The 13,156-nt window shown below is 34.8% G+C and overlaps 1 protein-coding gene and 1 non-coding gene across 11 annotated transcripts in view; one reads left to right on the forward strand and one right to left on the reverse strand.

Annotated features, from left to right (window-relative positions):
- Positions 1 to 13,156, forward strand: part of RGS22 (regulator of G protein signaling 22) — a 140,678-nt gene that overhangs the window by 87,916 nt on the left and 39,606 nt on the right. For 7 of the 10 annotated variants that reach the window (XM_032248155.1, XM_032248186.1, XM_032248163.1 and 4 more), the window contains 5 exons: positions 3,486 to 3,680; positions 5,539 to 5,631; positions 7,548 to 7,720; positions 9,307 to 9,469; positions 12,247 to 12,405. In XM_032248155.1, the coding sequence (XP_032104046.1) occupies positions 3,486 to 3,680; positions 5,539 to 5,631; positions 7,548 to 7,720; positions 9,307 to 9,469; positions 12,247 to 12,405 (783 nt within the window). The remainder of the gene's footprint in view (positions 1 to 3,485; positions 3,681 to 5,538; positions 5,632 to 7,547; positions 7,721 to 9,306; positions 9,470 to 12,246; positions 12,406 to 13,156) is intronic. The other 3 variants (XM_032248170.1, XM_032248202.1, XM_032248210.1) reach the window with 3 other exon arrangements.
- On the reverse strand, positions 7,012 to 7,080 carry LOC116536139. The gene has a single exon (XR_004262496.1). It is a non-coding gene; the product is annotated as a small nucleolar RNA SNORD77 (small nucleolar RNA).

A 13,156-nucleotide genomic window follows, 5' to 3' on the forward strand; every position in this document is an offset into this window, starting at 1 on the left:
ATATCCTATATATATACTCAGCAAGTATATATTGAATGCCTATTATATTTTGAACTTCAATATTCCCTTTTAACTACTCTACATGCCCTTGTCCCTTATCTTAACCACTGGTTCTTTGATACTCTACCCTGCAAATTACTGTATTACTACCCAGATTTTTACCTTGTTTGCTTTCCTATGTGTCATAGACCTCACAGTAGATAATTTCACTTGCACTTTAACCAGCACCTTTAATTCTTTTGTTGCTTTAACTTCTTTACTTATATATATATTATATATATATTCTTAACACTGTTTATTGCTGTCTCCTGTCTTTAAGCTAGCTCTTCATTTGGCTTCTGCAGCATTACTCTGACGTGGTTTATCTTATCTCTGACTTCTATTTCTCAGGCTCTTTTACTTTTCCTCTGACTTAATTCATTATTATTATCTCATTTTGCAGTTAAATATTTATTGATATTTACTCACATATTTGTACTTTCCATTGTTTTCTAGTCCATTCTGCTTTTGTCTAGAGCCTCCATTTAATATTTCATTTAGTACAGGTCTGCTGGTGATGAAGTCTCTGTTTTTGTCTGTTGATTTATAACATCTTTATTTTGTTTTTCATTTTGGAAGGGTGTTTTTGTTAGACATAGAATTGTAGGTTGGCAGTTATTTTCCTTTGGCACATTAAAAACTCAAGGCTGGAGTCAATATCTAGTCCATTCTTGCTCTCAGGGTGTTTTGAGAGCTTAGAATGTTTATAGGGACTTCCCCACTGACAGGTCCTGAACTATAATCCTTGTCTCCTCATCATTGCAAAACTTCCAAAAACTCCATTTATAGGTAATTATAAGCATTTTGACATTTATTATGTGTGAGACGGGAAGCCGCTAGAGAGTTTGAGCAGAGGAGTGCTGCACAAAAGGATTTTTCTGTCTGCTGTGGTAAGAATAGACTGTTAAGAAAGCAAAGAGGAGTCTGGGAAGACCAGTTAAGAGGCTATTGTAAAAAAGCAAGCAAGAGGTGAAGGTGGCATATAATTTCTTGTCTAGCTATTAAAATAACTGCCAAATTGCCTCAAATATTGATCTTAAACTATCATAGCCAATGATGTTACTCCTCGGTTAAAACCCTTCAGAGATTCCCCATTATATCTTCAGGTAAAAATTCAAATTCCTTAACAAAGGATAAAAGATTATATTCATGCTCTGGTCCCTACCCCCTTTAAAGTGTCTTCTCTTGTTCTACCTCTTTCCTTTAGCCAGTCTTATCTACTTGAAGCCTAAAGTCTCTCTAGGTTTTAAAGCTCCCATAAGCCTCCAGGCATTGACCTGTGTTTTGCTTCTGCTTGGGCCGTCTTTCTCATCAACCTTCTTCTATTGTCTGATTATTGACTCTAACTTATCTCTAGAGATTCAGCTTAACAATTATCTTCTGGAGGCCAGGCATGGTGGCTCATGCCTGTTAATTCCAGCACTTTGGGATGTCAAGGTGGGCAGATTGCTTAAACCCAGGAGCTCCAAATCAGACTGAGCAACATAGCAAGACCCCGTCTCTTGAAAAGAGAATTATTTTCTCTCTGAAGAGTTTCTAGAATTATTTCCTTCCCTATTCCAATACCTAAGTGAATCTTTTCTGGGGATTTGGAAAATTTAATAAATGTTTATGGCATCTACTGTCTGCCAAGAACAGTTTTAGGAATTGGAGATACACTGGTGGATAAGCTACAGTCTTTACTCTCAAGGATCTCAATCTAGAGGAGAAGACACACAAATACGTAACTGCATTATAGAGTGACAGGCATAGCAGCAGAAAGTGTGATTGTTGGGGAAGAATGTGAGTGAAAGCTTCCTAGAGGAGGAGAAATCCATGTTGGTTTTAAACACTAAATTAGTTCATCAAGCAGACAACATATGTGGGGTAGTGTAGACATCCAAGATGGAAGGAACAATATGTGCAATGGTATGAAATGGCAAAACAGCAAGACTTAGGGAAATTACAGAAAATTTGTATTTGAATGTAAAATTTGAAAGATAATTAATGGGAGATGAGCTTAAAAGAATCATTGACGATTTTATTTATAATACATACCTCTATTATAGCACTTATCATACTGTATTATAACCATTGATATTCATCTCCATGTCACCACCAAATTGGCTTCTTCAGAACAGGCATTGACTCTTGTTCATTAATCTTTGCATACATAGCACCTAGCCAGGTGTGTAAGATGCAGTGGATGCAGTACTTGGTAAATGCTTATGTTATTAACATGGATCCTTTAAGACTTTTAAAATATTATTTTAAATAAGACCATTACTTGCTGTTTCGTACAAATTTATATCTGTGTCTGTCTGTTCTGAGTCTAGATATTATCAGGTTCAAATTCTAAGTATGTGAAATAAAATTGACAAAAAGTACAAATTAATTTGAGATTCTTAATAAAACTCTATTTAAAATGTTCAGGTTATAACATATCCAATATGCAAACATTTTTTAAACAAAATGTTATTACATTGCTTCTCAGATATAAGTAACTATTGAGAGACAAGACAATTAGTAGAATGGAACAGATCTTTGTGGCAGGTTTGCTGGAGGTTCTATGTATATCTTTCCATTCACTCTTTTTTTTTTTTGAGATGGAATTTCACTTTGTCACCCAGGCTGGAGTACAGTGGCATGATCTCAGTCTCGGCTCACTGCAACCTTTGCCGCCCATGTTCAAATGATTCTCCTGTCTCAACCTTCTGAGTAGCTGGGATTACAGGGGTGCACCACCACGCTTGGCTAATTTTTATATTTTTAGTAGAGATGGGAGTTTCACCATATTGGCCAGGCTGGTCTTGAACTCCTGACCTCAAATGATCCACTGGCCTTGGCCTCCCAAGTTTCTGGGAGTACAGGCATGAGCCAATGTACCCGGCCTCCATTTACTCTTATTTTTTTCCTGTATTTTTTTCACAGCATTGGATACCAGGTGGAGAGACTTAATGGTGTAAAGGGATAATTAGCAAGAGTCTTAAGAACTCTGCAGCTTAATTTTGTAGGGCAGGTAGTCTGTTCAGTCTCTAGACTAGAAGACTAATAGCCAGCTTTTCAGTCCTGGTGTATTCTTGCCTCTTGTTTCCAAAAAAAGTATTTCAGACCACTTTGGAATCTAACACAAATGTGTTAGAAATGTTGTGAACATAAAGGAAAAAAAGAGGCACATAAACTCAAATTTACCATAAAAATATTTAATGCTTCCTCAGATTTTTGTCATCTGAGAAAAATTGCCTAATTGACTAATTACTGGTAAAGAAATTGGAAAACAAAAGGAAAAACAAAGTCTTTCATATAGATGAATTGCTTCATGTTAAGTAGTTTTACCCATATTTTCAAGAAAAATATCACATGGGCTTATTTGCCTTCTCTTAGTTTTTAAAAAATGCCTATGCTGAGGTGTCTGCTAACCATGGTGGCTTCTCCCAACATCCTCTCCCTTCTTGTCTCTTCTTCAGTATCTTTTTGCCACATATGTTGCTCCTTCTGCCACCCTTGACATTGGACTCCAACAGGAAAAGAAAAAAGAAATTTATATGAAAATACAGCCACCATTTGAAGACCTTTTTGACACAGCAGAGGAATATATCCTTCTCCTCCTTCTTGAGCCATGGACAAAGATGGTAAAATCAGACCAAACTGCTTATAAAAAGGTACTGTGCCACTGATAAATTGAATGCAAAACCACTGAGGTTTACTACAAAAAAATCATCAGGTTTACTGCTGACGATAAGCAGCATTGTTAACTCACAAGAGAAAAACTGAAACAGGTCTCACGTGGACCAAAGATTTAGAATTAAGATTTGGCTAGCCTCAAAATTTGGGCAGGGAAATATTTATCCACTTGATTTTTTTTGCCAGTTTTCCTATTGTCACCTAACGAAAGACTTTACGTCATTTTTTGCTCTCTGTACAAATATGTCAGAGTAGAGAAATCTGAGTTTTGGTTTCCTGTGAATAAGTAAATATGCCCTTCTTGCTATTTTTCAGCAGTAGCCTTAATTTTGATTAACAGAAAAGCCTATTTCATTTTCTGTTAGATGAGTTTCAGTAAATATTACACCCATAGAAAACATAAACATTTCCTATGTATTGTGGAGATCCTCTGACTTCACTGCTTCTGTTTTAAAGACCAGATGTTCATCAGGTCAGACTGCTTAACTGGACACAAGTTTCAACACATCTTTTGTCATCCTGAAAGAGGTCATTTTAAGCCTCAGTGCTTGAATATTTTCACTAAATTTACTAAAATGTGGAGGCAATTTATTTAAATATTTATTTTGAATCACAAATTAAAACCATCTATGTATACTTTTTATATTAAATTAACACATGTACTGTGTACCAAAGGCCATTTCACATGGAACTCTGCTGTCTTTGCATTGCTATTCTTTGTTCATATCTCCTCAGCAATTTCTTAGACCGACATATAAAATTAATACCAAAACATCTTGGATAGAGTTACCTTATTGGATTGTGGCTGAAACAACTGTTGTGATTTACTAAGCTCAATGACCAAAATAATTAGATTTCTCTTTGTCCTGAAAAATTAGCATAGCATCCTTTTTATTATAAAAATGCATACAGGACAGTAGGAAAATTTGGAAATCTGATGAAGTTTTAAAAAATTCTCTCCAGTCATTATTTTAAATACAGAGTATGCCATAGAGGATGCAATTTTTTTTTTTAAAGATTTGGAATTATAACTAACTTCCCTAAACCAAAAAGTTTTGGTATTAGTCATGATTCTTATAAAATGCATGGAACAAATTGTGCAGTTTTTAATAGGAGGAAAAATAAATCTCTCTTAGTTCTAGAAACTTCCTTCTAGAACTATGAGGACTTCTCTAAAAGCCCAGCTGACCGTATTCTGCAGACACTTTCCCAAAAAGAATAATCCAGCAGACTACCAAAGCTAACTATTAAATACAGAAAGTTCTCAGGCAGCTCTTCAGCTAAGCTGGTTTTTCCCTGCAATAGAGAAACAGAGAATGGTCTCGTTCTCCTGACTACATGAAACAGTGCATTACAAACTCTGAAGACAGAGACCTGATATGAGGTTTCATTTGATGATTGACTGCCTCCTCTCCTACTACAGCTTTAAAGCCTTTGCTCACATACTAATAACAATATGGAGTCCGGTCATTTCTTGTTCTGTGAATTATTTGGTTCCTAAAGCTAGTGGCATCTGCTTTCACGACTATTACCCTGTTATATTGAACAGAAATTGTAAATATGACCAATATATTTGTATTGTTTGTAAGTTTGCATGGGGTGTCCAGAAAGGAGGAATGATCTTTGGTGACACTATATCATTACATAGAAATGTATGCATTTTTTATTGTATCCTTTTGAAGTGTGACCCTGCTGTAGCTAATCTTTTGAACTATGTTATCTTCCTGCTTTTGCCTTGAAAATAATTTGCTTTATTGGCAACTGTATTTGTTTTTCAGCCCACTGTTACTAGCAAATTGTACATTCTATTGATGTTACAAGCTTTATTTTTTTTAGGTGGAGCTGGTGGAAGAAACTCGACAGTTAGACTCCACATACTTCAGAAAGCTACAGGCTTTGCATAAAGAGACATTTTCCAAGAAAGCTGAGGTAAGGCAACTTTCTACTTAGAAAAACAAACTTTTTATCCTGGAGAGGGTTACCACTTGATGTATTGGGCAGGGGGGGATTGTAAATTGAGGATATCATATATTACAGAGTAAGGGATAGGCAGTTTCATTTTTTTGCTGTTCCGTTGCCTAGCGTGCTGCATTTGACAGGTGTTGCATTTTATTGACATGTTTGACAAGGGAGCCAGAAAAACCAAGCAGATGAGGTAGCACAGGAAGCCAAGCCACTCATTTGCCTTGGCTAAGACCAGACATTTGAGCCTTCACCTGTGTTATAGCTATTTTGAAGGTTATCAGTTATTTTCTGTATGGCAGCTGCTCTTTCTATTTGTTGTCAGGTTACAAAAGGTTAAATTGAGTTTTCTAAACAGAAAAGAAACTGTTGTGTGACAGCAATAGGGAAAACAATAAAGAAAAAAATATGGAAAGGAATTGAGGAAGGCAGTAAAGAGATCCTAGGACTGACTAGGATATTAAACTATTATTTTGATTCATAAAATTGCATCTTTTGGATTGGCTAAGTAAACATAATAAATCCATAAAGCTATAAAATTAAATGTGTACATCTACATAAAAATGAGTTAATTAACCTGGAAAATGTTTAAGATATATTAAGATTTTTGAAACAGAAACACTGGTATGGTATGATCCTGTTTATGGAAAATTATGTATGTATTTCTGCATGTATTCAAATGTATAAAAAGAAATATCTGAAAAGATATTCACCAAAATATTAAAGGTAGTTAACTCTGAGTGGTAAGGTTTCAGGTGATTTTTTAAAACCTTCTTTGTACCTATCTGAAATTTTTATTCTTATCCAGAAGTTCTCTATTTGATATACTACTACTATCTTGCAAAGAACACATAAAAATCCATAAAGGTAGCATGATATAAGGTATTGTAAACTCTACAAACCTAACTTTATAACACTATCCACAATCCTTCTACATAAGGAAAATTAATTTTTAAAACATTGGTAGCTTATCTCACGGACGCTTTACAAAAACAAATGGAGAAGTGAATTAGTTATGTAAGGAATTATATAAGGAAGGACCTTTTAAAGAATAAGACTCTTTTCCTCTTTGCCCTTTAGGGCTTGTAAACTATTCACAAAACATCAGAGGTCATAAAATTACCTAAAAATTAACTTTATGTGAAGGTGATATTTATATTATTATATCATATCATATTATATTACATTTGAAGGATACATTATTAGATAAGTAACTTGTATTATTCTATAATTTTTGAAAATTATATTATAAAATAATGTCTTATGTTTATGATATACTGTTAAGAAAAAGAACCAGGTCACAAAACTATAAATAGGTACATAATCCTATCTTCATATTTTAAAACTACATTCAATATTATAATTGTAAATCTCTTTATAAATTCAACCTGTTGAACTATGCAACCATCATAGTATCTAATCTTCGGGTTTTTAAAAATTTATTTTTAATTTGTATACTTTTCTTCATTTTTTTATAAGCTACATGTACATATACAAAGAAGACTGGAAGGATATATTTTTAAAATGTTAATAGTGGTTATGTTTGAATGGTAGTATTATGTATGATTTTTATTTTCTTATTACAAAAGACATGTTACTTCTATACTTAGAAAAATATAATAAAGTTAATATTTTGCAAGCAAGTGCTTTGTATAGTGAATGTTTACTAAATATTTATGAAAAGAAGGGAATGGAATGAAAACAAACAGAAAGAATTAGATATGTTAGAATCTGAACCACATAAAATCTTAACCCATTTCTGCCATTGAATTGTTAAATGGCCTTAGCCTAATGGTTAATTTTTCTTTCAGTTTCTCTATTTAAAATTATAAAAAATTTGTTGTGTTTAAGAGACTTTTTTCTGAAAAGTATTATTTCACTAGGACACCACTTGTGAAATTGGAACTGGCATTTTGTCACTCTCTAACGTCTCTAAACGAACAGAGTGTTGGGATAATGTTCCTGCAGAATACAAGCATTTTAAGTTTAGTGATCTGCTTAACAACAAACTGGAGTTTGAACATTTCCGTCAGTTTCTTGAGAATCATTCTTCAAGGTGAGGGATGTAACCATGTATTTCTTGGTGAAAATATTTTTCTAAGTTACTAGTTTCGATTCAACATATTATAATGGTGATTTGGTGCTATAATAGATTTTACCTATGTCAATAAAAATGGGCAAACATGATTATCTGAAATCTGTATGGGTAACTTTTTAAAGTTGGAGTACCTTTTAATTGTAGCTACTTCCAAATTGTCATTTTAAGTGGTTACACAATGTTAATACTTTTAGCACTGGCTAACTTAAACCACCACTGTGCTTTATTTTTTCTCTTTTCTACTGTTTCTTTCTTTTACATTTCTCTAGACTGGTATTTTAATTACTATTTCTGGAATGTGTACTTTCTATATTTCATTGAGATATTGAAATTATAGTATTTTATAATTTTTATTAACTGATATATAAGTGAAACATTGTAGTTTTACCCAGAATATTGGAACCTTATAACATGCTTATCTACTATAAACTAAAGTGTTGAATATATTTTTCTTCTAGTAATTCTCTCCCTTGTTAACAGCAACTGGCTAGATCTTGGAGCCAAATTTCACTGTATATAGTTTCTCTTCATTGTAAAGGGGATTTTTATATCTATTTATTTTTTATTTGTTAATTTCTTAAATTTTTGTGGCTACATAGTAGGTGTATATATTTATGGGGTACATGAGATGTTTGGATACAAGCATGCAGTGTGAAATAAGCACATCATGGAGAATGGTGTATCCATCTCCTCAAGCATTTATCCTTGGAGTTACAAATAATCCAATTATACTTTATTTTAAAATGGACAATTAAGTTATGATTGACTAGTCATCCTATTGTGCTATCAAACAGTAGGTGTTATTCATTCATTCATTCTTCTTCTTTTTTTTTTTTTTTTTTTGAGACATGGTCTCACTGTGCTGCCCAGGCTGAAGTGGCATGATCCCAGCTCACTGCAGCCTCTGTCTCGTGGGTTCAAGTGATTCTTATGCCTCAGCCTCCCCAGTAACTGGGATTACAGGCATGCACCACCATGCCCTGCTAATTTTTGTATTTTTAGTAGAGATGGGATTTTGCCATGCTGACAGGGCTGGTCTCAAACTCCTGACCTCCTGTCTGCCCACCTTGGCCTCCCAAAGTGCTGGGATTATTGGCATGAGCCACCGTGCCTGGTCCTTATTCAATTTTTTTGTACCCATTAAGATGAGGATTATTCTAAATTTGGCCTTTTGTCAAATGACATGAGATTTGTGGGAATTTTCTCATTTTTTTTTTTTGAAATTGATGAAATTAATGAAAAAACTCTGAGATCCCACGAATATGGTGATAGATGTTTTTTTTTTTTTTTTTTTTTTTTTTTCTCATCCCAATACTCCTTTGTAATCATTCATATATTTAGCCAGGATTAGGAGTATAATAGAGTCAACCTAACTGGCCTAGAAAGGGATCAGAGGTACAATATTGGGTTCAGTATTTGCATGATCTAATGCAACTAGTCAAGGTAGCCACTTTCCAAGTTCCATCAAAACAACAGTCTGGTATTTAGTAGAATTTAGAGAAATAAATATGAAGAGCTAGACATTGTTTTTGTTTTCATTTTAGCATGGATCTTATGTGCTGGACAGATATTGAGCAGTTCCGGGCAATAACTTACAGAGATCGAAATCAAAGGGAGGCAAAAGCTATATACATTAAAAACAAATACCTTAATAAAAAATATTTCTTTGGACCCAACAGTCCAGCATCTCTGTATCAGCAGAACCAGGTATCGGCATGAAAACCTATTTTTTATATTGATGTTTGAAAACCTGTATTTTATTTCTGTTTTTTCCAACAACCTGAAAGTCTCTTATTTTCTTTTCTTTTGTGTATGACTAATGTCTTAGAGACCTTTGATATTTATTTAGGTATTTATGAGGATCTATAAATTAAATGTCTTTAATACTCAGAAATTATATATTATAAAGATGTGTTACTCTAAAAATTAGTTTATAGAATAACTTTTGTTCATCTACTCATTGACTCATTCAACAAATATGAGTGCCTTCGCTATGCCAGACTGTTCTAGGTGCTCATGATAAAGTGGTGAAGAAGTTGGACAAGCTCCCTCCACCTGTCAACATGTAGGAAAACAGCCGTTATCAACCATCAAGCCAAATATCTACCACCTTTCTGTTTTTCTCTGAACTGATATTACTCCAAATATAATTGATCTTTGAAAATCCTCTATATTATGGAACCTAGAGCAAATATTATAAAAGAAAAAAAAAGAAAATCATCCTTACAATTGTATTTTTCCCAGATACTATTTTTATTGACCAGGACATATTTGAGCATTTTGTTAGACGAAAGTCCTATGGCCTTAATCACAATCTATTAATAACCAAATAACTAACTATCATTACACTGACAGCAAGAATGTAAGATTGGGCTGGGTGCAGTGGCTCACACCTGTAATCCCAGCACTTTGGGAGGCCAAGGCAGGTGGACTGTTTGAAGTCAGGAGTTTGAGACCAGCCTGGCCAACATGGCGAAACCCTGTCTCTCCTAAACATACAAAAATTAGCCAGGTGTGGTGGCACACACCTGTAATTCCAGCTACTCAGGAGGCTGAAGCAGGAGAATCCCTTAAATCCAGGAGGCAGAGTCTGCAGTGAGTGGAGATTGCAACTCTGCACTGCAGCCTGGACAACAGAGTGAGACTCTGTCTCAAAAATAAATATATATGTAAAATTGGAATTCATAAGTAGGTTTGTGTTCATGTAACACTGCTCATGAAATACGATTCAATTTTTATATTTTTGAAATATAAAGAATTATTATAATTTAGCTTGAAGTTTATTAGTGCTACATTAATACCTAAAGGTGTAATGTATGGCTTATGATTTTTTTTTCTTTGGTAGTTTACAAGAATGCATATTCTAATGGTATATATTAATAAAATACAAATTTCAGATTAATGTTAAATTCAGTAAATTAAAGAAAAATTTAGAGAGGTTCACAAGTAGTGCATACTAAATTTAAAAACTAGATCTTTGGGGTGCAGGAGAAATTGGCAGAATCTTTGGGAACAAGAGGGAGCAGGAATTCTAGAATTAAGCAACTTTGACAAAAACGCTTTGTCCTTAGTTCCCTGGGATACTAATCTGGGACACATTAGCAAAAGTGGTTGGGTGTCTCAATAAGGACAAGTATGAAATAAACACATGGAAAGCATTTGTTTTCTATTTGGCATGTACTACATTGCGTGAGGTTTCATGGTATCTGATGCTACTGTGTGAATCCTCCGTAGTGCACACAACATACTGAGAATCTAAGTCAGTGAAAGTCACCCCTTGCTATCATAGCAAATGGATATGCTTACTACAGAGGAGTTTTCCCAATGATCCATCTTTGGGTTTGTCATTACTTTTAAAATGTATTTTATACTTAAGGATGTCTACATCACATTGTCTTATAAAGATTGTGCTAGTTCAGATTTTGGTTGTGCGACCAATTTGCTCTTTGATTAGCAAAATAGTCTTTCTTTCTTTCTTTCTTTTTTGTTTTTAGGCAGAAACAATCATAGTGTTGATATTATTTAATTATTAAAAGAGGACTCAAGATAATTTCCTTTTTTTGTTTTTATGTAAAACAATAGTATTAGTAGTGTTATCATATTAATATTATTGCTCAAAGGAGAACTAAGAAGAGGGCAGTTGTTCCACTGAGCAATCCAAAAATTTTCAGTGGTATGTACACAGAAACAGGTGGAAACCAGAGTGAGTTATGGCAGGAAAAACCCATTAGTAGCTTGTTGAAGCCAGTAATTAAACAGAAGGAAAATTTAGATCACAAAGAAGTTGTGTTTTACAAATGGTACTTATTGTCTATAAAACATGACTTCTCTGCTTCCTGCTGCCTTCTCTGCTGCCTTCTCTGTTTTCTGCTTCACGGTTTTTGGAACAGCCCTGTGTTGCCACCACTACAGCTGCACTGTTCTGGGTGCATAGTGCACGACAGCTACCATCACGCTGTTTCCAACCCAACATTTGTTGGTAATATACATATTATAATATCTGAGTCAAGGTTGTCTTTTCACTAATTAACACATTTTCCTCATCCACAGAAGAAAATTCTTAAATGGATCAATTTGACTATAATCATAGATTCACAGGATATTAGAAAACTAATAGACTAATGTCTTCATTTTTTGGTTGGAGATACTGAGTCCTTGGAGAAAAAAAAATGCCATTGCTGTGGTCACACAGGATAAAAATCCCACTTCTGTGTTCTTTTGGATATATCATAAGTAAGCAAAAATCACACATCTAACACAACCACCACATAAACCACAATTGTCTGTCTGGTATTAGGGGAGTTACTGTGTACAGTATTGTGTGATTACTCAGTATAGCAAGGATATGTTATACAGAAAATGAAAATTGGCACCTCTCAGAGTGCAGCAAATGATTTTATAGTGAGTAAATGAATTAATGGATATTAGTGTTTCTTTTAAAAAGCACAAGTTTGAAGTTTCTGTTTTCATTTTAATTTTCTTAGGTAATGCATTTAAGTGGTGGCTGGGGGAAGCTTCTCCATGAGCAGCTTGATGCACCTGTCCTAGTTGAAATCCAGAAGCACGTCCAAAATAGGCTAGAAAATGTATGGCTGCCATTGTTTCTTGCAAGTGAACAGTTTGCAGCACGTCAAAAGATAAAGGTATATAAATTAGTATAATCTTTGGATAGCAGTTGTCAGTACCTACTGAAACTTCAAATGTGTATACCTGGTGACCCCAGCCATTGTACTTCTTTTTTTTTTTTTTAAGGAATGCGTTCTCTCTGTCACCCAGGCTGAAGTGCAGTGGTATGATCCTAGCTCACTGCAGCCTCGAACTCCTGTGCTCAAGCAATCCTCCCACCTCAGCCTCCCAAGTAGCCAAGACTACAGGCAGGCACTACCATGCCTAGCTAATTAAAAAAAATATTTTTTTGAAGAGATAGAGTCTTGCTACGTTCCCAGGCAGGTATCAGACTCCTAAGATCAAGCAGTACTCCTGCCTTGGCCTCCCAAAGTGCTGGGATTACAGGTGTGAGCCACCATGCCAGGCCTCAGTCATTGTACTTCTGTTGGTGGTTTAAAGTATGGAGTCAGCCAAGTGTGATGGCATGCACTTATAGTCCCAGCTACTCGGAAGGCTGAAGCAGGAGGATCGCTTGAGTCTAGGAGATTGAGGCTACAGTGAACTATGATTACATCACTGCACTCCAGCCTGGGTGACAGAGTGAAACCCTGTCTCTAAAATAATAATAATAATTTTTGTTAAAAAAGCATGGAGTCAAACTTTCCAAGTTACTGGTTTTTTGTTTGTTTTAGACACAGGGGTCTCCCTGTTGTCCCAGTATCCAAACTAGAGTGCAGTGGCTATTCACAGGCACGAACATAGTGCGCTACAGCTTTGAACCACTGG

This window comes from Sapajus apella, unplaced genomic scaffold, assembly GCF_009761245.1.
Source record: "Sapajus apella isolate SASKATOON/1434 unplaced genomic scaffold, GSC_monkey_1.0 scaffold3, whole genome shotgun sequence".
In the NCBI taxonomy this organism is placed as follows: domain Eukaryota; kingdom Metazoa; phylum Chordata; class Mammalia; order Primates; family Cebidae; genus Sapajus; species Sapajus apella.